General features: G+C 39.3%; 4 protein-coding genes across 13 annotated transcripts in view; 3 read left to right on the forward strand and 1 right to left on the reverse strand.

Moving 5' to 3' along the window:
* The window catches only part of LOC306820101 (zinc finger protein Aiolos-like), a 55,564-nt gene extending 31,385 nt beyond the window's left edge, over positions 1–24,179 (reverse strand). For 3 of the 6 annotated variants that reach the window (XM_079337782.1, XM_079337783.1, XM_079337781.1), the window contains exons 1-2: positions 23,566–23,629; positions 21,335–21,434 (exon numbers count right to left, since the gene is read on the reverse strand). The gene's annotated coding sequence lies outside the window, so the exon portion shown is untranslated. Of the gene's footprint in view, positions 1–21,334; positions 21,435–22,325; positions 22,425–23,180; positions 23,233–23,565; positions 23,630–24,088 lie in introns of those variants that run through there. The other 3 variants (XM_079337784.1, XM_079337785.1, XM_079337786.1) reach the window with 3 other exon arrangements.
* On the forward strand, positions 482–9,869 carry LOC306820105 (SWI/SNF-related matrix-associated actin-dependent regulator of chromatin subfamily E member 1-like). Of its 5 annotated transcripts, none has more exons than XM_079337792.1 (11): positions 488–781; positions 1,421–1,466; positions 1,741–1,784; positions 2,109–2,213; positions 3,616–3,696; positions 3,971–4,102; positions 4,271–4,442; positions 7,212–7,384; positions 7,498–7,599; positions 8,113–8,374; positions 8,654–9,869. In XM_079337792.1, exons 2-11 carry the CDS (start codon positions 1,460–1,462, stop codon positions 8,857–8,859), a joined length of 1,284 nt encoding a protein of 427 aa, XP_079193918.1. In that variant the 5' UTR covers positions 488–781; positions 1,421–1,459; the 3' UTR covers positions 8,860–9,869. The 5 variants fall into 5 exon arrangements, with proteins under 5 accessions (XP_079193922.1, XP_079193918.1, XP_079193921.1 ...); XM_079337795.1 differs by lacking the exon at positions 488–781 and adding an exon at positions 825–995; XM_079337794.1 differs by lacking the exon at positions 488–781 and adding an exon at positions 1,047–1,132.
* Positions 11,016–14,600, forward strand: ccr7 (chemokine (C-C motif) receptor 7). The gene is made up of 3 exons (XM_079338457.1): positions 11,016–11,066; positions 12,462–12,511; positions 13,133–14,600. Exons 1-3 carry the CDS (start codon positions 11,051–11,053, stop codon positions 14,201–14,203), a joined length of 1,137 nt encoding a protein of 378 aa, XP_079194583.1. The 5' UTR covers positions 11,016–11,050; the 3' UTR covers positions 14,204–14,600.
* LOC306820100 (tensin-4-like) lies at positions 15,538–26,036 on the forward strand. Its single transcript, XM_079337780.1, has 13 exons — positions 15,538–15,890; positions 17,295–17,571; positions 18,549–18,879; positions 19,563–19,885; positions 19,981–20,076; positions 20,994–21,125; positions 22,193–22,285; positions 22,823–22,900; positions 23,036–23,095; positions 24,072–24,243; positions 24,366–24,434; positions 25,035–25,064; positions 25,264–26,036. The coding sequence occupies exons 2-13, from the start codon at positions 17,325–17,327 to the stop codon at positions 25,403–25,405; spliced, it is 1,773 nt and encodes a 590-aa protein (XP_079193906.1). The 5' UTR covers positions 15,538–15,890; positions 17,295–17,324; the 3' UTR covers positions 25,406–26,036.
* Positions 26,037–26,045: the final 9 nt, after the last annotated feature.

A 26,045-nucleotide genomic window follows, 5' to 3' on the forward strand; every position in this document is an offset into this window, starting at 1 on the left:
AAACAGAAAGACACGGGGTCACAATGAACACAATCAATTAACAAATCCTAAACAAGTACTATTCAGGTTGAATGGACAGAGATATAGGCTAAATCCTACAGGCTTTGGATTGTTATTTTTAGGGAACACACTATTACAACTATTGACCTGGGCGGCTCTCAGACAATGTGAACAAGAATGCAAAGTATTTCAGTTCTCACAACAAGGGAGCAGTGAATAGGGCAACCTTGATTTTTCCTAAAGCTTAGTAGCCTGTAAAGTGTGCATAATGCAACTTATGGTATGGTGACATAAGTTATTCAAAAATGTTTTCAGCATTATACATAACTTGTATAACTTATGACAGTGTAAACGAGAGCACCTGCACTGGCATATATAGGCTTTACATATTTGCAGTAACAGTAATAACTTAAGTCAGCTTGTACATCTCAGGAGTAAAAAGCTGCACTGTTTCTGACAAGTCTTATAATGATTCATGTGAGCTTCAAGAAACATTAAACGTCTGTTTGTAAAGCGTGGAGCCCCAGACTAACTGAGCTGTGACATTGTACCTTCTCTTGTCCTCTGAATGAGGAGACAGATGTGTCTTCAGTGATGTGAATAAGCCAAACCTGCAGCATCAACAATAGGGAACAGCTGTAATGAGGAGAGGGTGGGGGTGTAATTCTGGAAGATTCTGCAGGAATCTTATGAGTGGACCCCATTTCATTGGTTTATTGTAAGGGACTGTTTCTCTGAGCTTCCCTGTCAAAGACAAAACCTACACTCCGTGGTGTTTATGGTGAGTTTTATAGACAACTCATTAGCACGTACTTGCTTGTCACCATGTAAATCTGTGAGGTTTGGTATATCTGTAGGTGTGCAGATGTAATTTTAAGCTGCCTGCTCATATTTGTCATTTGTCTTTTTAACTGGGTCGCTGAGCCCGAGAACCAACAAGGCCTATTTCACATCGTTTTTACAATCAACATTACCGTAACAAGCGAACTAGCCACGTATATTTATTCACGAATATTCACTGTCATTAAATACATGAATTAAAATCAACACCTGTGAACTCAAGTCCTGCGTTTGTTTGACGTCTGCTAGCTTACCTAGCACAGTTAACCATCGAGCTACATTATGTTAACATGTGAGCTGCTCGCCATTTACGAATATAATCTCACCTATTTTCACGTTTAACAAAGAACGCCTTCTAAAAGCGACCGCACGTAAAGTCTTTGTCAAACATGTTAACGAGTTATACACCTAACCTGTCTCGTCTCTTAGCTAGCTTCAAGCTAACGTTGATGCTAGCCAGTGTTAGCCAGCCCTGTCGTCTTCTCAGTCATCGTCGGCAGTCCTTTGTTAGTGTTATCTGTTAACAACACAATTAATGATTATCACATGTATACTAATTCGAACTCTTTATTTATTGCAGATCCAATGACTCGGGTGGACTTGTAGCTTCGTCGCCAAGATGTCAAGTAAGAAACGGGGAGTGTTTTAGCTCTTTGTGGGTCAGAATATCTTTACATATTTTAACACAGCTGCACTTTTTATTCATACAGGCCAGCTCATATGGATTTAACACTGCAGTATCCACGTCTGTTGACTAAACGATTTTTAGAGGATTTCATTTTTATTGCACATAAAACAAAACGTATTCTTTATTGATCGTCAATGCAGAAAAGTCATGATTGGCTTGTTGAATTTCTTAAAGTCTGCTGTTTGTGTTGAACTTTTTTTCTTTCTAAACAGAGAGACCATCTTATGCTCCTCCTCCTCCCCCGGCCCCTACAACTGTAAGTATTCACAACTATACTTGACATTAAATGTTATCTGCATATCCTAAATTAAGTTGAAGTTGTTCTTAATAAAAACATATTGCCTTACATGTTGTGCTTAAAACCTGTTATTTTGTAAAATCAGCTTTTTAAAAAATCCACCTCTCCTCCTGCAAAGATGATGTCCATAAAGCCCAAGCATGAATGCAAGTTTCTTTATTTTGCATTTTCCAAGCTCCTTTCATTGGTCCTTACGTGTGTGTTTTGACTTTCTCTTCTTTTTTCCCTCCTCTTCTTTGATGTCATTTCTCATTCATATTTCTGTCTCATTTGTTTCATCAGCAAATGCCCAACACTGCCGGGTTTGTGGGTTACAACCCATACAGCCACTTGGCCTACAACAACTACAGACTGGGAGGAAGCCAAAGCAGCAACAGTCGGGTAACGGTAGGAAAATCAAGAAAAAAATATTATGAAACCTAGAACTTTATGCAGGCCAAATCATCTAATCATTGATCAATCTAACCATCTTTAAAACAAGCCATTACTTCAGATTCAAATGTTAAATCTGTGTCATTGTTTCCATCAAAGCACTAGGTAGTTAATGACCAGCAGCAGAGAAAGAGTAAGCGCTCCAGTATTTAATCTCGTCTATGAAAAAAAATTGACATGGTAACAATATTGGATATAGTACACATCAATGAAACAACAGAAAATCACTAATATCAAACAAATAGGGGAGAAAAAAAATCCATATAAAGTCTTATTGTGATAAAACATGAGTTACACATTCTGGAGAACTCTCCATGTTCACGCTGAAAATGAAGCTGTCCTTGTGAATAGATAGAACGTGCACAAGCGTCTGTGAGCATCAACGACATTTGGAGCTTTTACAAGATCAACCGTTGTAGCAAATATGAATATATACACATTTGCATTTCCACGGTTCAAAGAGTACATGTTGTAAAATAGTCAGCATGAGAAGCAGAACTCACGAGTGGCTAAGAGTCCATCTGTGAAGTCAATACCACATGCCTCCAAAAGTCTGCATTTCTGACAGCCATATTAAATAACCCATGCCATCAGTGTTGCCATGGCATCCCAGACTCACTGCTCAATGTCTCTGGCTGCTGAGTAGTAATTCAGTCCCTGCATGCAAGCTGTGGTTGGCTGACTCTGATAATGGCATCATGAGCAAATCTCGGCTTAAGTGACATTTTTTTTAAAACATTTTTCCCACAGTCAGCCATATTTCATTGTTCTCTGTGGGGTTGCTGACTTTCCTGTGTCCTTAAATTGACATTAATTACATTTAGAAAGTTAAGGTGATAAGCGAGGACTTTCAAGCATATTCTGTTAAGATTTGTCTCGATGATTTGTGTGAATTTGTACAACCATTGACTGTACAGTTTTTCAAACTCTACTACTTCAGTGAGATTTAAAAGTGTGCATGATCACACAACACTAACTTAAGTTTATATGCACACCATTTTCCTGTATTAATCTGAATAATGACAATATTCTGATGGCGTAGGAGTCGTGTAAACACCGTATTTCAGTTGTCATAACCCTATGAAGCTCGTTTTACCAATTATTAAAAAACCAGAATAAAACCCCTGGCATAACCTGAATATCGTCATCTGAACGCGGTAGTTGGAATATATGCTTTTAAATATGCTTCTTCAAGGGGAATGGGAATATTTCAGTAGCTCCACATTCTGCGGAACATGTAAAGACCTTTTTCTGAATATTGCATTAATCAGAATATGGACCTTAAAAGGAATATGGTGTGCGTGTAAACATAGTCAATGACCATGCCTCAACGTTTCTCTTCCCCTTTTTGTACCAGAATTCCTCTGGAATAAATATCCCAAAGCCACCCAAACCACCCGATAAGCCACTGATGCCATACATGAGATACAGTCGTAAGGTAAGTACACAGTATGTAACTTTATAATATTCAATCAGCTCAGAATTGATTTGATGAAATATTAGTACACATGTGTATAGTTGTTAGTGAGGTAAGTGTGCAGGTTCACGAAGCCAGGACTTAGATAGGACTGCATAGTGGGATTTATCAACTTGGAGATGGAGCTTAAAGCACACGGCCTCCTCTGGTTTGTGACCTCTCTGCTAAGAGATAACCACTTATAGCCCCTCCAACCCAACCCAACCCCACACCCATGTCTGGTTCTCATCACCAGGTTTGGGATCAAGTAAAAGCCTCCAATCCTGATCTGAAGCTTTGGGAAATTGGGAAGATAATCGGTGGCATGTGGAGGGACCTCACTGATGAGGAGAAACAGGATTATTTGAATGACTACGAAGCAGAGAAGGTTGGTTGTTTTACAAGGGGTTGTTCTAATGCGTGATCAGTAGATATTCCTTACTTTCTAACACATCTCTGTCTTATGCTGTCATGGTTACTTGAAACAAGGGTCCACCTGTCGTGACTGCTTGCCCTCTCTGTTGCCTGGTCATTGCTGTTGTCCTTTCCACTGTAGATTGAGTATAATGAGAGCATGAAGGCCTATCACAACTCGCCAGCCTACCTGGCCTATGTCAATGCAAAGAGCAGAGCCGAGGCAGCTCTGGAGGAGGAGAGCCGTCAGAGGCAGTCCAGACTGGACAAGGGCGAGCCTTACATGAGCATTCAGCCAGCTGAGGATCCAGATGGTAAGGCTACTCAACTAAATGCTTTTTCTCCCAAGGTTTAGAGCTGTAATTACTGCAGCACGACCACACAGAGTTGCCAGTCTGCACACCCAGAGACTGTTATCTTTTTCCTCCTCCTCCACTGCTCTAACCATCCACATGTTTGGTAAAGCCATCTTTGAAAAGTCAATTTTGCTTTTAAGTTGCACAATGGAAATTAAAAGTGTCTTTTCTTTTGCTAAACTGTTTACATTTTCAAGGTTTTCTTGGCGTTGGTTTGGACATAATTGCAAAATTTACATTCTTTCTCTTTTGTCTCTGAGAATGACGCATTCATACAAGTTAGACAAAACGAAGAGAAGACGTTTGAGTTACACCCACCTCAAGGAAATGATGCTTGTCTGGGGTCTGGCTGGGTTGCAGTGGAAGATAATGATGTACAGGAAAACTACAGATAAAACCAATTCCTATTTAGAAACACCCCAGTCCATTAAAATGTCAGAGCTGTTATCCCGGTAGGTTATGTTGTAAACAGACCGCACGTACGTCAGTGATTAAAAGATTTAGCTCTACGGGCGGCTGCATATTCAGAGTCTGTGGTAATAAAAAAAACAAAAAACTGTCTTCAAGAGGTCCTCCTCTGAGCTGCTGCCATAAAGTAGTTTGTGTTTTTAACAGCATCAGAACAGCTCATACAGATGAAGTACCTGGGAGCAGCCAAAAGTCAAATGCAAAGCACGGCACCTATCATGAGGAACCTGATGGTTATTGAAATGACTTGAACACGGCAAGTTTTTCCATAGATGTTCTGCCGTCAGGAAAATATTACAGAACATGTCGACATAAAGCCTGAAACAACAAACAGGCCTGGTGTTAGTTATGCAGAGGGATAGTTTAACGCTTCAAGGAAAGGTTGAAATCACAATGATAAAGTGACACTGAATTTTACATACATGTAGTGATGGGCAAGTTACTAAAAATTAGTATTATTATTAACTAGTTAGTTACTCCCTTCAAAAAGTAACTAAGTTACTCACAGAGTCACTGCTTTATAAGTAACTAGAGACTTAGTGAAGCAACTTTAGCTTTGGCCCATACTTTATATACTTAATATAGTTTATATTATATTTATATTAACGTGGACATGATTGAGTGTTGCTGTGGAGGAAAAAACTTTCACATTTCCATGAAACATTTTTAATATGTTCTGCAGGTATTTGACTAATTATCTGAAGGCAACAGACCAACTGGCTAACAGGTCGTAGAGCTGGCTGTGATTGAATGTTAAGTCTTGTCTGTTTGGGGCGAAGTGGCTGCTCGGTGGTAACTACTTCAAGCGTGTCGTTTAGCTCACTGCTTCATCAGATGTGTGACATGAGTTTTATTTCCTGGACAGTGGACGACTCACTGCTATATTCGTGTCGTTTAACTCGAGCAGAGTGATGATGTTTCCAAAACAGAAAGCTCACTGTGTGTGTGTGTGTGTGTGTGTGTTTGTGTGTGTGCGTGTGTGAGTACATGCGTACTGCGAGCAACAGTCTTTCTGCCACGAGGCTACTGTGCTGACGTTAGCGTAACCTCGCCCACCAAATCGATGTACCGGTAAATAAACTTAAATCTTGTGTTGTTAATTTTTTACGTAAAGTATCGATGAGTGCTGTTACATGTCAGTCATTGTAACAGTGTGATTACATTTGAAAAGTGACTCGATAACTCGTTGCGGCAAATAGTAGTGGCGTTAACAGTAACGTGTTAGTCCCAACACTGCTGATATGTGAGCATGTGAAAATGAATGTTATCACACTTGAGCATCAGAATGTAGTATCTTTCTTTACAGTTTCCTGTTGTGGTGTCAGACCACCTACACGAGACGTTTGAAACTTTCAACATGGCAGATCAAAGTCAGCTGCTCTCTGGAAAGTTTCAAGTTACACACACACACGGGTGTTTATGTGTTATCCACCTTGAACTCGTGTCCTATAGATCTTTAGCAAAGTTTTGTTTAAAAAAAAAAAAGAAAAGTGCCACAAGTGTTTGAAAGAATTAAACAGTGATATCAAATGGAAATACAGAAGGGGGACCGATTGGCTTATAATTATAAAGAATTTAGAAGAATATTTTTAAAGAAGCTTTATTAAATGTATAATATTTCTATACAGCATGAGTGGATGTGAAAAATACTTTATTATGTCATTAAATCTGTTTTAAATTGCCTGGTGAAATAACTAGTTTAATTGCAATCAGTGCAAAGCTGTGTAATCAAATATCAGTTTACTTTTCTGACAGGATATTCCTCGACAAACCATCACGCCATAACTGTTTCAATGCTGTTATTTACACGTGTGTTGAAAAGTTGAAGCAGATGGTAATCGACGGTTTTCCTTTATGAGACAAATGATGGTTCTCGAATTCCAGCCAAACCCGAGCTGCAATCACTGTAAAAGATGTAGTCCTGGATTTTTGGATTCTTCTGGACATAACTCTTTGTCTCCACACAGCTTGTAAAAAAAGGACTCGGCATGATGATTCTCTTCAAAACAAATGAACTGTATTCGGATTTGTCCTCCCTGCTCCATTATCCTTTATGCAAATGTCAATGGCCCATGACTAACTCTAACACTTCATAAATATTGAGAAATATTCTCCCTCATTATTACTGTCTTGATACTTGCATCATTCTGTTCTTTAGTATTTTGGTCACTGGTGGTCACTGTTAAATATCGGCACTTTCACAAAAAATATATTTCATGAAACAATTACCGGTAGATGTTTTGTTTTGTTTGTCTTCAGATTATGACGACGGCTTTTCTATAAAGCACTCGGCTGCATCTCGTTTCCAACGCAACCACCGCCTGATCAGCGAGATCCTCAGCGAGAGCGTGGTACCTGACGTGCGGTCAGTTGTTACCACTGCTCGCATGCAGGTCCTAAAACGCCAGGTCCAGTCTTTGATGGTGCACCAGGTGGGGTGAAGTCTTATATACTTGACACAATGGTTGCATTATGCAAACAAATGGCTTTGTTTTTATGGCTTTATAATGTCATAACTGTGGTGCCTGTATGTCTTGTGTTACAGAGAAAGTTGGAGGCTGAGTTGCTTCAGATTGAAGACCGCCACCAGGACAAGAAAAGAAAATTCATAGAAGCCACAGAATCGTTTACAAATGAGCTCAAAAGGGTACGGCATCTTTTTCATGGGGCTCGGTCATCACTTACTCGCACGCAAGCTTCATTTTGCATGTTTAACCTAACAGTGTGCAGCTCTGGTTGTGTGCCAGTCTATGTCTGCCTTACAGCCACCAGCTGCTGCTAACTCCATCCACATGTGCCTGCAATCATATATCTGTCATCGTTTACAATTTGTAGCCCCCATAATAACTGTTGTTTTGAAACGAGACGCAGCACTGCTCGGCTCGATGCAGTGTCCACACTTCACAACAGGTGGTGCCATTGAGCCATTAACAGTCTCTTGTTGTATTCAGTGTCTGACTGAACATGAGCTGAGGTAATGTTGATGTTAAGAAGAGGACCAAGCGCTCATTGAGTTACATTCTTCAGATGTTTTTAGCAACGTATTGCTCTGTGGCAGACAGGAATATATGTGTTCATCACTAATGTTTGTAATCAAGAAAATGAATAAAGTGTGTCAGTTGTTTTCACCAGTTCTAACCCTCATTTACTGTGTTTGAAGCTTTGCTGTATGAAGGTGGAAGTGGACATGGAGAAGATTTCTGCAGAGATCGCTGCAGCAGAAGAGGCAGCCCGCAAACGGGTGACAGAGCGAGACAAGGATCCAGGAGAGCGAGGAGCGAGAGAGGCCTCCACCTGTGTGCTTGCAGAGGAAGAAAAACACATTTGTGCAACACATGGCAACAAGTCCCAGCAAAATCCTCTCAGCGAAAGTAACAACAAGGAAGGCGAGGAACAAGAATCCAACACCCCAGATACACAAGGTGAGCAACACATGCTTCTGATTGTTCCCTTTGTCCAATGAAATCAATCCTCAGAATGTCATACTTTTGTGTAAAGCTTAAGCTTTAAGACTATGAGAATCATAATTTATAATGTTAGGTAAAAAAGATTTTATAAAATACATCTTCAATGTCACTTGATTCCTTTGTTATTGTCAATTAATGCAATTTTTTGCAGGTGTGTAAATCAAAGAGCCTTAGCACCAACTGGCTCTGCACTAGGGATTTATGATTTTTCAACATCGTGTTTTTTTATGACAGAAAAGGCAAAGGCCTCGGAAGACCTTGAGGCTCATCCAGGTAGTGAGGAGGGGGCGTCGGAGGACAAGGAGAGTGTCCTGGAGGGAGCTATGGAGGAGGGCACCAGCGACAGTAACACAGGCTCAGAGACCACCTCTGCTCAGACGGAGGATGCTCAGACGAGTGAGCCATCAGAGGGGCCCAGCAAAGCAAGAGCAGCCCACTGAGTCTGACACCTGAGTGGCAGCTGTCAGGCTGATCTGATCCTCTGATTACATTTATTGCACAGTATCATCTCAGTATGTCAAAGCATATGAGCGGGGTTCAGAGGGGCTGAGTGTCAAAGTCTGAATACACACAGATATGCCCAGAATAAGAATAGACGTACAGTATATGTAAAGCACTTGAAGCCGCCTGAGCTAGTTTCATTTCTCTCTAAAATCAACCGCTGCTACATGTGCTAATAGAAAGGACTATACAGTATTTTCTCCACAGGCCTCATTCCCATTTAGACCAACCCATAGCAGTCCTTTTCAGCACACATTGATGCACATCTCCCCTCCATCTGGCAGATCCTAGATCAGCTGTACAGTTGATCAGACTTCACAGTTAATGAAAAAAAAAAAGCTGTCACATATCAAAAACATTGTTCAGTGTTATATTTAACGTTGTCTTTTGTATTGAAGTGTCATTGTTAGACTTATTGCTACGTTTGCATGTTGTGATTTTTTTAAATGCATACTTGTGAAGAGTGAAACAGGAGGAGTTTCTTTGTTTACTCTGTATCAGTATTACAGTGACAGTATTGTCTCAGGAGTTTGTGCTTCTAGTTTTTTTGTTTTTTTTGTTTTTGTTTTATTTATTTGTAGTATTTTAATGATACTTGTGTATTGGTTGTCCTGGGGCAAAGCCCCAGTCCATCCATTGGTATATCATTGGTGATCATCAATGCTGTACAATACTCGACTTCCAGTGTTCTGAAGTTTGCTAGCTGTCAATCAAATCAAAAGCAGTATGCTAAGAACATTTATGTGTTATGATCGATATTGCAATTTTTCAGCTGAAAACTTTTAAATGTACCGTAATTGTGTACACGGTGTAACGAGGTTTGCTTAAACATGGAGTTTGATGTCTTAAAAAAAAAAGAAAAGAGCTTGAATAACATAAACATGAAGTCTTAAAAGGTATTTCCTTTTTCATATTTATACCAATAAACTTTTCTACCCTGAAAATGTAATCAGTTGGTTTTCCTTGGGTACATTAACTTTTTAAATATAAGTTTTACTGTGACAAAATAAGTTTACTTGTAAGCACCTCTGGTGCATTCAATATAAAAATGAACGCACTTTGTGTCTTTGTTGCTGCATACAGTAAGCTCACTCGTTGCATGTCCTTTGCACAGGGAAGTGGGTAAACTGAAATGGAATTAATTTGATTTCCTGTTTTCATTGCAGAACTTACCATCCTGAGGGCTTGTGTGCGCTTCAATACGAAGAATTGTTGCTTCCTGAATATATAACTAACTGGCTTAGACCAAAAAGGAAATTTCAGCTTTTAGTGTCAGCCACTCGAGACATGCTATTATGATCAGATTTGGTAGTGCTTCATTTAATTGTTAAAGGTTTCCCCTACATTGCAGCATGCCAGGTTTGCAGCATGTGGTTAGCACTGCATCAAGTGAAAGCAAGAAACCACAACCACAAAGAGATACAGGTGTGCTGAAGTGCACATCTTGACAGAAAGTGGATATCAGGGTAGTTTTGCAAGAGCTCCTGCTGCTGTCCAGTGCAACAACTCTCCAGGATACAAAAACGACCTTCATTGAACTCGAGCTTGCACTACTGATGCACTTTCATTTTGAAATTTAAAATAAATATCTGACCAAATGCTAAAAATGAATAAGTTATGACTTAGTTTCCTCTGGCATGTGAATGTCCACCCATGTGGTTAACTTGTAAGAAAGACATTAAATCATATTCTAACTGTTTCACAGTTTAACCTGCTGTACTTTAAAGTCAGACAGTAGCTCGTAAAGGCAGCAGCAATATTAAAATAATACTATATGTATGCACCAATTATATCCTTTAATATAACACAGGATTTTGCTTTTACTTTTGGTACTACGTATTGATATTTGTACTTTCGTACCATTGCTTAGTTAAAGAGTTATGCTGCTTTTGCTAGTTAAAGTAAAAAGCAAGTTGTGTACGGTGACTTCAAATGGCGCACATGGCGTTTTGTTACAGTCCCTGTTTGCTTCAGCAAGCTCACATGACACTTGAGGGCTTTTGAAAAAAAAAAGAAAGTTTCAGGTGTTTTTTGTTTTTTCAAATGAGGGGAAACCAGCATCCCACAAACACTGAACTCATCTGTGTTTAGTGGCTTTACCTACAGCATACTGTAGTACTCTCAGTCAACATGACTTCTCTCAGTGGTGAGTACCGTCTCAGAGTAACTACAAGAATGTCATCTTGCTGTAATGAATGGACGCATGAAAAGAAGACGAAAATATTTATTTTCAAGGATAAACCCGGGATTTTTTTTTAACTGGTGTCAAATAGATCATTGAGAGTTATTGTGTTTATTTAGATGTGACCTGTGCAAGACGCTAAACGTGTGCGCCTAAAAGTGGTCTTCATGCTAGGTTCGTTTTAGCTATTGTTCCTTTCTGAGAGCGCCGATTGAACCACAGACATGGTTTGTGATGTTGTACGTCTTATTTCGTAGTCTGCATAATGAGTCTGCAGTGTAATGACTATTATATAAATCTATAAGTCTGAACCACACAGTGTTTTTTAGACAAAGAAGGGCCTGCAGGAATTTGCAATAGCTACAAACTGTGTATGCAACATAAAAGTTCATGTCCTTTATTGAAACTGTGCAAAACTCAACCACCTCCATCAAATAAATACACAGAAATTTAAACTTTGGCTCTGGAGGAGTTTTAGGGATACAATAACTGTACTAGATCCCTCAGCTGTAGGCAAGAGAATGTTTGTAGAATTTCCTCATTGGGCATGGAAATGGACATTTTCTACTTAAGTTAATCAAGGGAGGTAATGGAGTTTATAATTATTTTAAAAAGCTGTAGTCAGGTGGTGTCAGATGAAAAGACGTATTTGTTGGATAGTGTACCATCCGGAGTGGAAGCTTTACTTGGAGCAACATTAAGGATACTTTGGCTACATGCTGCATCAGTTTTGACTCTTGTTTTGTAAATCTGTCTAGTCCCTGTGAGATCAAAGTTCCCCTTGAGCTTATCGTTCCATCACTCTCGAGTTACCACTTCAATCAACAATGGCAAAATCTGATTTGTATGCTGATGACCCTGTGATCAATGTGCCACTCTGATTCTACAGCTATTTGTAACCTCCATCCAAACATGTGTTAAACTATAAACAAAGTCAACAATGTTTAACTACACAGGTACATGCTAAAGTGGTGTTGATGCAATATTAAAAATATCCTGGTTTATGGATGAACATTTTATTTTTACAAGCCATACTATTACGCTATAGTCAAGTAAAAGAAGATTTGTAGCTGTTCTGATTATTGGCTTGTAAGTTATGATCTGTGGGACAGTTCTACTGTGAAATTGATTCAACCAAAATATCCATTTTTTTCAAGACTGATTTCTGGAGGTAGTTATGAAACACATGGTAAACATGACCATTAACTGGCCCACCTTCTGTCTCTTACTATTGCCTTGTTAAAGACGAACGACTTTTCACTTAGCTGATGGTTCAGTTATGGTGCATGATTGGTGGAAGAAGATGGTAAAACTATAAAAGTGCTTGGTATTCAAAAAATTGACTGCTTTTTTTCCCAGATCTCCCAAAGCTTCTTCCTGCTGCGCTGATATTGCTGATAGGTTTTAAGGTGAGACAAACACAAAAGTGGAACACGTCTTTTTATATCAGAACATATCAGGGATTACAGTATATGCACCAACATGTGTTCACTTCGAGCTGAATGCAGCAGGTGCATAACCACAACCTTTCCCCTAAAATGTACAATTTCCGCTAAGTAGGGTCTGAAAAGATCTATCAAAGGTAAAATGTAAAGGGGGGCAGGTAGCTCTTTAAGGTTCAGCACATGAAATAGCTACTGGCTTTAGTCTTGACTTGACTCTTGATTTTGAAACGCTGCACCATGGGTTTGCCAAGGCTCCCCTAGCAAAGATAAAGTCATTGGGACAGATCTGGTTACTCATCCTACTCTTTATTTTAAGGGCCATACCAAGTAACACGCATTAAGATCATAATTCATGTAATGTCAATAAGCTGTAATTAGGAGGTTACATTCTTAGTTAGTGGCCTATTAGCTATAGACTATGGTCAAGTAGAATGAGGAACTAAGAGGCCCTTAAAAATGACTAATAAGCCAGTTAAACAGTTTGCTACTGATTAGCATGCTAATAAGCTACTAGGTACTGGTGGATACTGTGACCTTAATTTACACTGTTCTCAAAAAATGTGATGATTATGTCTGTCTTTGCAGTCTTGCTCATCTCAGGAAGAAAGTAATACAGCCATCATGTTCGACCATTATTACAACTACAACGGCACTGTGGATTACGATGTCTTTCCTCAGCTGTGCAAAAAGGATTTAAACCGCGAGTTCCGCCGCTGGTTCATGTCCACCTTCTACTCCATCATCTGTTTCTTAGGGCTGGTTGGCAACCTGCTCATCATCCTCACCTTCCTCTATTTTAAGCGTCTCAAGACCATGACCGATGTGTACCTGCTTAACCTGTCATTTGCCGACCTTTTCTTTGCTCTGTCGCTCCCCTTCTGGGCAGCCAACAACATGGCAAAATGGGTTCTGGGCCTCGTGGTTTGCAAAGCCATGCACACCATCTACAAGGTCAGCTTCTACAGCAGCATGTTTCTTCTCTCTTTCATCAGTGTGGACCGCTACTTTGCCATCGCAAAGGCAGTCTCAGCTCATCGCCATCGCTCCAGAGCAATGTTTCTCAGCAAGGTGTCATCAGCAGTCATATGGGTGATGGCACTGATTTTCTCCATACCAGAAATGACCTTTACCACCATCAACAACAACACCTGCACTCCTTACTCTAGTAATACTGACAATCTCCGTGTAAGCCTCCAGACATGCCAGATTGTTTTGGCTTTTGCCCTTCCACTCCTGGTCATGAGCTTCTGTTACAGCCGCATTGTCCAGACCCTTTGCCAGGCTCGTAACTTTGAAAGGAACAAGGCGATCAAGGTGATTCTCGCTGTGGTAGCCGTCTTCCTGCTTTGCCAACTGCCTTACAACCTGGTCTTATTTTGGAGCACAGTTGTAACAGCAAAAGGAGGAACTGATGACTGTGGCTATGATAACCGTCTTCTCTACGCCATTGATGTCACTCAGTGTGTGGCCTTCCTTAGGTGCTGCCTGAACCCTTTCGTCTACGCCTTTATTGGTGTGAAGTTTCGTCATGACCTACTGAAGCTGTTGAAGGACTTTGGCTGTATGAGCCAGGAGAGGTTCTTCAAGTATACCCTCGGCAGGAGGAGGAGCTCAGGGGCCACAGACACTGAAACCACCACCACATTTTCCCCTTAAAGCTCTTTCAAGAAGCCTACGAATGCATGGACATGTTGACCATTATGAAAAATGTCTAAAAAATAATCTTTTTGTATATACGTAGCAAAGATAGATGCATGTGAATTATGTGCTGCTTTGTTTTTATTGTCTTTTATTCTTGTCAGTTAAGATTAACTTTTGCCTATCAAGCTATCATTTTGGTTAAAAAAGAAATCTGCAATACAACAAATAGCAGGACCAACCAGTTCCTTATTGTTTTTATTTACGTTTTTTTGTATTGTTACATAATTGCGAAAAATTAATGATTAAATTCTTAACTTTAGCTCGATTTCAGATGTCTTGATTGTACCAGCCGTAATATGCTGCACAAAAAGGAATCCTTTTTGGTTTGCAGTGAGGTACAAACAAGAGGGACAACAAAAGCTAAGCCAATGAAATACCAAGGTAACACAATACCACCAACACACATACTGATTGGACCAGCTGTAGGCAAGAGTCTCATTGCCATATCCTTCACATATCAAGGGGGTAATAAATATGTCACAAGGACATTAGGTCATATATGTTTTTATTTGTAAACGGAAGCCCTGACTGTGTCGGAATAAAGAAACAATAAAAAAATGGGTCCAGTTTGCTCCTTAGTTTTCAAATACTCTCCCCATGAGTGACCCCAGGGCTGTGAAATTAATTGAAAATGAATGGAAGAACCCTCCAACTGGTGTCATGTTGCGCATGTCGATTATTTTCATTGTTTTCACATTACAAGACGTCCAATGCGCAAAACATGGAAACAATGTCTGTCGTTTGGACACATTTTGTCTTTAAGGAAGACGACACAGAACAAAAAGAATTCCAATGTAAACACTGCAAGAAATGCAAGTTATTTATTCTACTGTTTCTACAGAGAAGTTTCTACTTTAAAACTAAAATGTGTTGTTTTTATTTCAAGCAGTGCTTTGATTTCAGTTCGACATATTCAATAAATAACCGCAGCATAGTTTGTCAGATATGCACTCTTTCATTAGAAACAATATGACAGCTTTAATAGCTGAGCATATTCACAGTAGAGAGCATGTCTGTGAACTATGAAGGCAAAAAAAAAAAAATATTGTTCATTAATCCTAATCTAGATCAAATGTTCAATTAATTGTGATGTTGATTTGAGGTCATATCGTCTGGCCTAAGTGACCCACCTGTTTAACCAGCATTAAGTAGCTTAGAACCATTTAAACTTATTGTTTCCACTTGTATATTTCATCTGGTGTTTTATGTTTGTCCTTTTTAATTAAATTTGGTTTCTTTTGAATTTTTCTTTGGAGCACTTTGTCACCGGTAAAAGATACTATAAAGCTTATTGCTTGAATGCAAACAAAACATTTCAAATAATGTAATGAAAATAACACCACACACCTCTTTAAATATGCTTTAGTGTCAGCAGTGTAAGTCATACAGTAGCTCTGTCGTCATCTCAAGTCATTACTGAGAAAAATCTTCCCTACAGCCACAAACTTGTGGCTGCTAAGATTGCATAATCAGTGGGAGCCACAGGGATTAGAGATCCTCGCAGCTGATAGGCTTACAGGGAAAAGGGTTGGGATTTCATTAATAAAAGCAAGCAACACACTAAATGTCCAAGTCAAACAGTGTGGAGTCGGAGAGTTAATGAACATTGCACCGGTAAAAATCCAGACCAGAGGAAAATACGGTAAGAGAACTTTTCTCTGATTTATGATATATCACAAGCTATCACTTGTAGTAAAAAAAACAAAACAGAAGTCATTCTAGTCCAAATGTGTTTTCACTGTACTTCTCTACCTGTTCGTCATTAATTTGTTCTAACATTAATATGGAAACAGGTTTTGGCAGGAACATACAAAGCTATTGATGGTCCATGTGTGCTCTGATTTCTAGGATGAAAAACAAATGAATACCTCAAGGTTGTACGACAGCCCATTCAGAAATCCTGTCCTTTAAATCAAAGCGATGTGATTCTAGTCTGTTTCTCAAAAGTAAAATAAGTTCTCATTTGTCCGTTATTTTTTTCCTGGAACAAGCGGATTTTATCTGTGAGTACTTTGCTGACTGCTACATTCATCCAAAATGTTTTAGTTGTTGTGATAGGAAAACACTCCTGTAGTCATGGTAACCACCTGGTTGACTCATAAAGCGCCGCACCTCGTCTGAAGTTCAGAAAATAGAGAAACAGTATGAGCTGATCATCCCACTTTTGACACACCCGTACTTATTCATGCTGATATCAGCATTTGATGCAAGGCGTTGACTCAGCCCGTGGTTCTTTACATTGAGTGTGTTTGTGCACGTCCTAAAGGCTATCGCTGACTAACACACTTCTATTTAATGTGATTTTGAGCGTCTTCCTGCTTCTTTTAAGTGTATGTCAGTTTTGAACTAGGACCTGATCTCAGGTCTTTATGCTGTGTCCCATTTACCTCAGAACTGAGGAGTCAGAGCTGGGAAAGGCGTCACACCCGAGTTGAGCGTGTTTCAGTTGCAAGTCGGAAAAGCAACATGGACACTTCCAGGAGTAGTCTACCTTTGTTTTGTTAGCTAATACCAAAACGATAACAACACACTACATGATAGTTGATAGTACGTGCACATTAACAATATGTGCACAGAGAGAACTTGCACGATCGGTGTGATTGATTTGACCACAAAGAAAAGGAGCAGCAAGCGGCTAATAAACACCATAGTTAAAGCTTTAACGTACGGTTGATGCACGTAGCCGCTTTCCGACTTGTAAATACGACTTGGGGGGGGGGGGGCTTCCAGTTGACACTTCCAACTGGGAAATCGTAATTTCCCACTTCCCAGTTCAAGTGGAGCGCAGCATTAACTATTAAGAGGACAATTAAAGATTTATTTCCACATTTAAAAGTTGTAAATGTTAATGCACCGCACAGGTTAGTGAGTTGTTTCTTCTATCACTAATCAACGATGAAAACCTTGAGAACATTGTTTCATTAGCTCCTACAGGGGGCTCGAACATAAAGGTTATCCTGCCTCCGTTTTGCAAGAGGAGAAGGCACAGCTGTCGTTCCATAAAGGACAGTGTAACTGATCTCTCTCCATTGTGTCTGTCTTTTAGTTGTTCCAGAAAACAGTGAGCTGATATAACATGATGCCTGCAGCTAAAGGCATGACGCACATTATACCCAATCATGTTCTAAGAGTGGGTCAAACAATCCGGCTGGACCCGGCCAAGGAGACCCTCCATCAACATCCCAGTCTCATGGAACCCAGTGGCAACCATGATGACCTCGACATTTCCATGGATAATCTAAACCAGCTCATGCTGGATCTAGATCCAACATTTGAACCCATTGAGGTTAACAAAAGTCCCTCATGCAACAGCCCCCCCACAGGTACAGTACGACCCTGAAGCTATAATATATTCGACATTTCTTTCCTTTATTTTCTCTCTTTCAACTTAAAGGGTAACTTGGAGTACATTTAAACCACAGTCACCCCCGTGAAACAAATAGTACATATAGCCTGGGGATTTGGAAATTTACCCTCCCTTTGAGTTTTTTAACCTTGGGATAATTGCACAACTTTGGCTGTTCTGGGATTACTGCCCAGACTAGCACCACACCCTGCTGCACATGTTAAGTTACAGACACAAAGAGCCACACCAAGCAGTCACACATCAGGGTGGTATGGTGGTTTCTTCACTCAGAGCACTCAGAAAGTGCACTCAAAAGTAAACAAAGCATATACATGGATTTCCTGTTCCACAAATGTCTTGAAAGATGTTTGCATGTGTGTTTACGGGTGTTTAGATTTGCAATGGCAAGCAAGTGTAAAAGAAACGTTCACAGAGGTGAAGACAGTTAAAGACAGAACTTATATGCAGTGGTCATTGGTACAATCTCCTTTGATTGCAAACCACAGTATTTCTGGATAAAGTCACAGTCAGACATCACTATTTCTCTTTATGCGTTAGTCATTATTATGTAACATGAGTTGCAGAAGCAGCCATTGTCTGGCTCTCTCACAAGCCAAAAACTCCCTCAGTTCCCATCACCACAGTGAGGCAAACAGATCATCAAGTGCACAGGAACAAGTTTGGACTCCTCCGAGTGTTTTTGTATCCTCGCAACAGCTGAAATGAAAATTCAAAGCATTTGGTTTGGAAGAAGTGGCTTGAGCTATACAAGCAGGTACCTGCATGAGCAATATCAATGTCTTTACTCGTCAAGTGCTTCTTTTGAAGAGAAAACTAAAGAATGAATCCTGGGAAAGTTATGAAACATGCAGTGTTTTTCCACATGGTTAGACATCCTCTAAAATAATAACCTAATGGCAGTGTTTTAACTCAAACTTTCCGATTGATCCTCAGATGGTTCCTGCTCAGATGAAGACGTCTCCAATTGCATTTTGGTGCCTAGAGGGCGTCATCCCTGCTCCTTGCCCACCACGATCCAATGCGTGTCACCCAGTATATCCATCCCAACACGCAGCAGTGTGAGCTGCAGTCCTCAAGGCACCCTGGTCTTCTCCAGATCTCCGACGTCGACCCTGCCTCCTCTGCCAGGTGGAAGTGTACCCAGACGAAATCCCTCATCAAAGTCGGATAACGGATGCCTGCGTTTGTCACACTCCAACAGAAACAGTACTGTTTCGCTCCTCTCCATGTCTACATGCTCAGACACCAGTTACATCCTTGGCAGGTAAAAGTCCTGATAAAAACATGGTCAGTCGGACTAAATATTTGATCTGGTAAAAGCAGCTCTTTCTTGGATACTGTAATACAATCAAAGGCAGGCCAAACCGTCCATGACAACTCGTTGTTTCGTGAAAGCTTTATGTCAGAATTAACCACCTCAAACTTTCACTTTATTTTAAGAAACAGCTTGGTTTCTTCTTGCTCTCAATGTAGTCAACTTAACAGTGTTACAAATCAAGAGGGGCGGGATCTCATTTTCTTCAAAGTGTAAGTTCAGGTGAACTAATACTAAGTAAAACAGGAAAAGTTTAGGGTTCGTTTTAGAATATGTGAGGCTGTGTTTTACAGCTACATTAAACGCTTTTTAAACGTTGATTAAGAAATGATGTGGTCACATAGTTTGTCAAGTAGAGCAGGGTTTGACTCCTAAGGTTACCCTGTTAGCATAATCTCCAGCACATGTAGTAAAGCATCACAGCCACATGACAGCCTGGACGAGACAGAATTTACAATGGGTGCACAGTCCTTGTAGCAATGGTCTATATATATTCACACCAGTTCTAATAAACGGTACATCATTTGCCTTGTGGTCTTTTAACCGCCACTTTGATATTTGTCCCAGTATTTCAAACTCCCTATCTGTAGTTGTCTAACCTTTCCATTCATCAATCCCTTCTCCCTGTTTAGCAACCTGTCCCTGGCCAGTGAAGACGCCGACTCTCCAGAGTCCATCCTAACTTGTACATCCGGCTCCTTCAGTGAAGGATCCAGAACGAGGACAACTGATGACATGCACAGTCCAGAGAAGCCTCCACTGATAAGGCGAGGACATCTGTATGAGCAGCGAGGCGCACAGAGCAGTCCTGCCTCACTGTCGGGCTCTCTGACAGATATTCCTGTACTGCTGATCAACGGCACACCGCAGCCAGACCAGCACGTCCAGTGTGTGGGAGCAGAAACAGACTCAATACAGAGAGCGTGGTCGCACTCAAAGCCCAGTACTCCCCACAGTGAGTTGCATGTGTCATAATGTGCTATTTTGTAGGCAGTTACTGATCTCCAGTTTGAATTTGACCACATTGTCATATTTTCTGGGGTTGTTTAGGTTTCCAAGCACGTTTCAATGGCAGCCAGCCTTCAATGAAGTTTGTCATGGACACTTCAAAGTTTTGGTTCCGTCCACATACCAGCAGAGCAGAAGGTGAGGAAACATCACTCTCAAGATTACTCATTTAACACAAAATAAAAGCTTTCCTCAGGCTATTAAGACCATTTCTATGTTGACTTCTGGGAAGTACAAATCATAAACTCTAAATAAGAGGTCAATGTGGTCTCTTGGTAAACATGCATTCATACTATACATAGGAGATGTCACTGGTTACATTCTGAGTGTAAGGCGATGAACCACAATTACTTTCCTCCATTTTTTTTAACGCCATATTTATGGAGTTTGCTACAGGTCATGGCAGGATAGAGGCTTTTCTATTTTCTCATCATCCAAATATGGTCATTTTCTGTAAAAAACAAACAACAACATGGCAGCAGCCAAAATGATGATCTGAAATCTTCAAGACAAAAGTCCACAAACCATTACATGACATCACAACAAACGTTCACTAGCTCTACATAGTTGAGGATTTTTGATAGGGCTTGATCTTAAGGGTCTGATATGTGCGTAGCCTTACCTGAGATCCAAATCTCTATTGATGTAACAACACAGGCAGATACCGACATGATTGGCTGATATTCAGTTGAAGATCAAGAGAGGCGTTGTGGCACAGTGTTGTGCTTTCCTTTTTATAAAAGATTTAAAACCTGACAGATGTTGCTGCTTCCTGTTTGTATGGGAAGCCAGCACAATGCGAGGCAATGCTGCGTTTACTACAGCTTTATGAAGTATTACACATACTACCACCAACAACAATAACACTGTTAGTTTTGATGTAAAAATATCAGAATCAGTATTGGAACAAACTGTATTGAAACTGAAAAAAAGTGGATCAGTGAATCTCTAATGGGTATACAACACAATAGGAGCGTTGAAGTTTGGACGGTTTGTGATAGGCATCAAAAGCAGACATGTCGATGACCTTTTTCTTTGATGTTTAATTCTTTCAGCTGAAGACTTGTTAAAGGACAAGGAACCTGGAACATTTGTGGTGAGAGACAGCACTTCCCACAGAGGCAGCTTTGGCCTGGCCATGAAGGTTGACCAAACATCTGCCAACTTCACTGCAGGCGCATACCCAGGTAAACATGTTGTGCTTCGTACAATGCCTGACCTAATACCGCCATTTGAAACATGAATTAGTATCAGTTATAGCAGTGTTTTGTGGAAGAAAGAAAAGGAAAGCTACTGAAGCCCACAGCAGACAAAACGTGTAAACAAATCGCAGCACAGGGCTTCTGTCGTCATTGGTTTGTGTGTCTTAAACTGGAAGGCACACAGAATCACTTACCAAACGATGCTGATGTGAATGAACAAGTCTGATGACATCCAGCTATCGGTGACGAGGCTGGACACAGAGATGGGGTTTTTTCCCGTCTGCAGTATTCACTCTGTTCACACAAAGAAAACCAGCAGAGTAAGCAGTCAAAGAGGGAAAAATACTAAACAATTTTGCAGCTTGATTCATTTGCAGATTTAAATTAGTTTGACAGGAATATGCAGTCTGGGTTATTAAATTCTCAGTTACAATATTTCAAAATGATCCCTAAAGGATACTAATAGAAAGAAAATATCCTCAGTGGTGTGATGGAAACATTTATTTCAGGAATAATTTGCTTTAACACAAACTAAAGTTGAGTTTGACAGACTTGATAGAATTATGATTTTGATGATTTTTTAATCAAATATTGTGACAATTAACACTCAACTAATATCTTTCATTATGCCATATGAACAGATGTGTTTAGGGAATCTGGCAGCACCATATTGTATCCTGAAGTTATATTTGCTGTAAAAATCATTTCACTTTTGACACTTTCACAATTTTTCCTCGACATTTTTTGTTTAGAAAAAGTTCATGTGAATACAATATGAAAGGAAAGGGAGTCGATCTGAGATGACTGTTGACAAACTGTATCTAAAAAAAAAAAAAAAAAGGAGGAGTAATGTAACTCTGACTGGGCCTTGTAGCCTGAGGGCACCACATCTAAACAATAATATTAAAAAAATAAACTAAGTAATTAATACATGGGTCAATAATAAGTGTTGTGCCTCTTTATCGTTGATCTTTATCTCTATCAGAAGTTGTACATTAACTCCTCTGACTGAATGTATGTTTATACTAACATTTGTTTGCTCTATGACACAGGAGAGAACAGCTCAGAAGTTATCAGACACTTCCTTATTGAATCATCAGCGAAGGGAGTACGCATCAAAGGCTCTTCTCAGGAACCATACTTTGGTAGGTAAAACAACAAGAACACTATTCAAATTATAACCACCTTTAGATATTGTCTGACACACCAGGACTGAGTCAGCTCTGTCTGGACTCTTCAGGTGTGGGTGGACCTCTTGCATCATGCAAAGGCATGAGTCCTGAGGGTGTGTTTTCTCAAAAAAAGAAACCTCTATCATTCTTTCCTTTCACATACTTGAGGTTGTTAGGAGTCAGACACATGTAATGACAGATCAGCGTTCACATAATATTTTCCTGAAGCTATGGTGGCTTTCAAAGTCTCCACATGGTAAAAGTGACTTTATGAAAGATGTACGAAGCTCACTTGATGATTTTGATTTGTTCAAAAGGTCAGGGTAACATGCCTAAAATATCCAGACTAAAAGTTACTGATATTGAGTATAGGTGGCCTTTAATCTATACTTAAGATAGCCAAAGTCTCTGGGAATAAGATATAAAATGTTGCAAAGGAATTTTATTCCAGAGCATCTCAATTTGACTTAAACTTATGAAAACGATTTTATGTTTGTGTTGTCCTTGTAGGAAGTCTGTCCGCCCTAGTTTACCAGCACACCGTTTCTGCTTATGCCTTACCATGCAAATTAGTGCTTCACCAGCAAGGTAAGTTTTATGTGACTTTTCTTTTCTTTTTTTTCAAATTACTTTGCTTTTTTGTTTGTTTGACTTGTCATTGTTTGTAAGACGAAAAAAAACAAACATAACAATGAGAGCTGATTGATTGTTTTTCCTCCACAGATCTGAGTGCAGCAGAACAGAGAAATGACAAACCAGAATCAGAGAACAGGAATAAAGCAGGTGGGACATAAAAAACAGTAAATGCCATAAACCCTTTATATTATCATGTAGTGCTTATTGAATTATTATTTTCCCGACCACTTACCTTCAAGTTATGCTGTTTGGGGTTCACAAGGGTCACACATTAATGTCCGTTTACGAAGTGATTAAAGATCATAACAAAGACAAAAAAATAATCTACATTAATTCAATACATTTAAATTTGTTTAACATTTCTTTCACCTTATTTTCTAAAATGTTTTAAGGAAACTGTAACACTAGCTTGTTAATGACTGTAGAAAAAAGAGATTTATCTACTGTAGCTTAACTGAGGTTAGCTAGCTAATTAGTTGGCTTTAGAAATGCTAGCTGTAGGCCAAGTCTTTACGACTTTCTGATATTTTTAATAAAGTGCTCGACGAAACAGCGACACATTTAAAGAAAACTAATTCAAGTAACTTCTCAAAGGACATGTGTGAATTGTATTGTACCTGCTCTTGCTCCAGGTTGTTAGCCTCAGGCCAAGTTGACACCACCTGCGTATTTTTTTTTTTTGAGACAAACCTTTTACTTTGAATGGCAGAGGAAACACAAGAAGGCCATGAGTGAATAATAACTATGATAACTGTGACATGCCTCACTACAGCATGCCCTGTATACTTCTTTATCCACATACAGCCTAATTAAAGTAGGCCTATGTATGTCAAATTTTATTACCAATAGATTGTCCTTTCTTATGATGGAAACGTCTTTAAAAAGAGCTCATATTAGACACAATGATATCACTTAAATAATAATAATATAATAATAATTAGATAAATTAAAAAGGAGGTTCCGGCTTGTGATAAACAATATATTATACAAGAAATGTATATATTAATGGCTGGTGAAAGCAAAGCTTAGACGTGTGTTTGTTATTGTTTACTAACTGATATCTAGTTCATTCAAAAATATCATGATTTTTATTTATTTGTTTTTTAATTTCTTTCCTTCATAGCTTTCAATTGTGTCTACCTGAATGCTGTTCCCACTGAGACCCTGACTGGCCCCTGTGCGGTGCAGAGGGCGGTGTCATCCACACTTGAGAAGGCCTCAGGCTCCTTCACACCCACCATTGTGAATCTGAAGGTGTCTCTAAAGGGTGTAACACTGACAGATATCAACAGGAAGTAAGGAAACACACATCCTGTCACACAAAAACTTTGATTTTACTTACAGTACATAACAAAATGACAGTGGTTTTTTTTATTGTCATGCAACATTTTTTTAAGACTGATTCCCCTTTTCATAGGCTTTTCTTCAGACGCCATTACCCTGTTCAATTGCTTAGCTACAGTGGTGCAGATCCAGACAATCGATTGTGAGTATTCAGCAACACACGTTATAATCAAAAGGACTAATTCCCAGCCGTAGTTAAAGGGATACTTCACCCATTTACATGAAGCTGTCTATCATTAGAAACATGGTAGTAGTGTTTTTCTTTGCTTAAAAGTTTTCTTCATGTGATGCAAAAACATTCATCATATTGCATCACGTGAAGAAAACTTCCAGTCAAAGAAAAACATATTTTTCTCGTCTCTGGGCAAAATGAGGGTTGGATTCATGACCATTCAACACTACTACCATGTTTCTAATGATACAAAGCTTCACGCAAATGGATGAAATATCCCTTTAATGTGGATCATGAACTTAACTTCATAGCAGATGCAAATGACAGCATTTCATTTCTTCTTTTCCTTTTTTTTGAATGTTATTTTTAAGTTAAGAAAATTTCAAAAAGAAGGTATATCACATAAATAAATGTTATGACCCTGGACCTGAAGGGTGCAGAAGCCTCACAACTATTAAGTAAAGTTATAGAGCAGCATTTAAAAATAGTCCCCATTGGCATTTTCCTCCAAAGCTTTCAAAGACTATGAAAGTATACCACATTTTAAACGTTGTCTTATTTGCTCTACAGGTGGATGAGAGGTTCCAGTTTTGGTGCAAGGTAATTTTTTACTTAATTTGTTAAGATATCATATTGTCATTAGATTTTAATGACAGTATATTTCTCCTCTGGGTTTCCCTTATTAATCCTCTTCGTCAGGTTTACCTGGAATTGATTTATACATAAATATAAAGACATTCTTTATCAGTCCTTTAAGAATGAAATCTGACCTCAGCTATGATATTTTTTATCCCAACAGGATGTTTGGTTTCGTGACAAAAGGTGTCGAGGCTGGTATGGAGAATGTTTGCCATATTTTTGCAGAGTATGATCCCCTGCAGCCTTGCAACAATGCCATTGAGGTTATGCAGGCTGCCATAGCAAAGACCCACAAGAACTAAGAAAAACCTCAATATGAGGCAGTAAGAAGGGTTAAGGCCCTCTACATAATCTTCTACTGTATTTATCTGCACTAAACCTGTACAAACTGGTGTCATGAGTGTTACTATGGCTTCTCAAACTAGACATGTGACTTAAGTTTTTCTGACCTATTGACTCGAGCTTTGGTCGGATGAGAAAGAGAGATTAATTGGACTGCAAATGGAACAGAAACATGTTGTTTGTCATGGCTCACTGACACTGTAAAAAACCTGTTTATAAAACTGCAAAGAAATATGTTTATCCAGAATTAAATTTTTTGTATATGCAAAATATTTTTGTAAAAAAAACAAACAACTGACACGTTTTACTTTATTTTAAATTGAAGTCGAAATCTGCACAAGCCTTGTCATTAAAACATATGAGGGATTTTGAAGTTTTTGTTAATAGACTGGAAGTTCATGCTTCTCTAGAGTCGGGTCCTTTCATTTCAGAGCAACTTATTGCAGATTCCCTTGCTGTATAGCTCAGAATATATTTATTTCACTGCACTGCATTGCACTGTTGACCATACCCTGTATCCTCTGTAAACTCCTGTATTTTTTTTTTTTTTAACTTTGATTAAAATAATAAACCTGTTCAACTGCTGAACAAGTGTGTGGC

Source organism: Symphodus melops (assembly GCF_947650265.1).
Source record: "Symphodus melops genome assembly, chromosome: 2".
Classification (NCBI taxonomy): domain Eukaryota; kingdom Metazoa; phylum Chordata; class Actinopteri; order Labriformes; family Labridae; genus Symphodus; species Symphodus melops.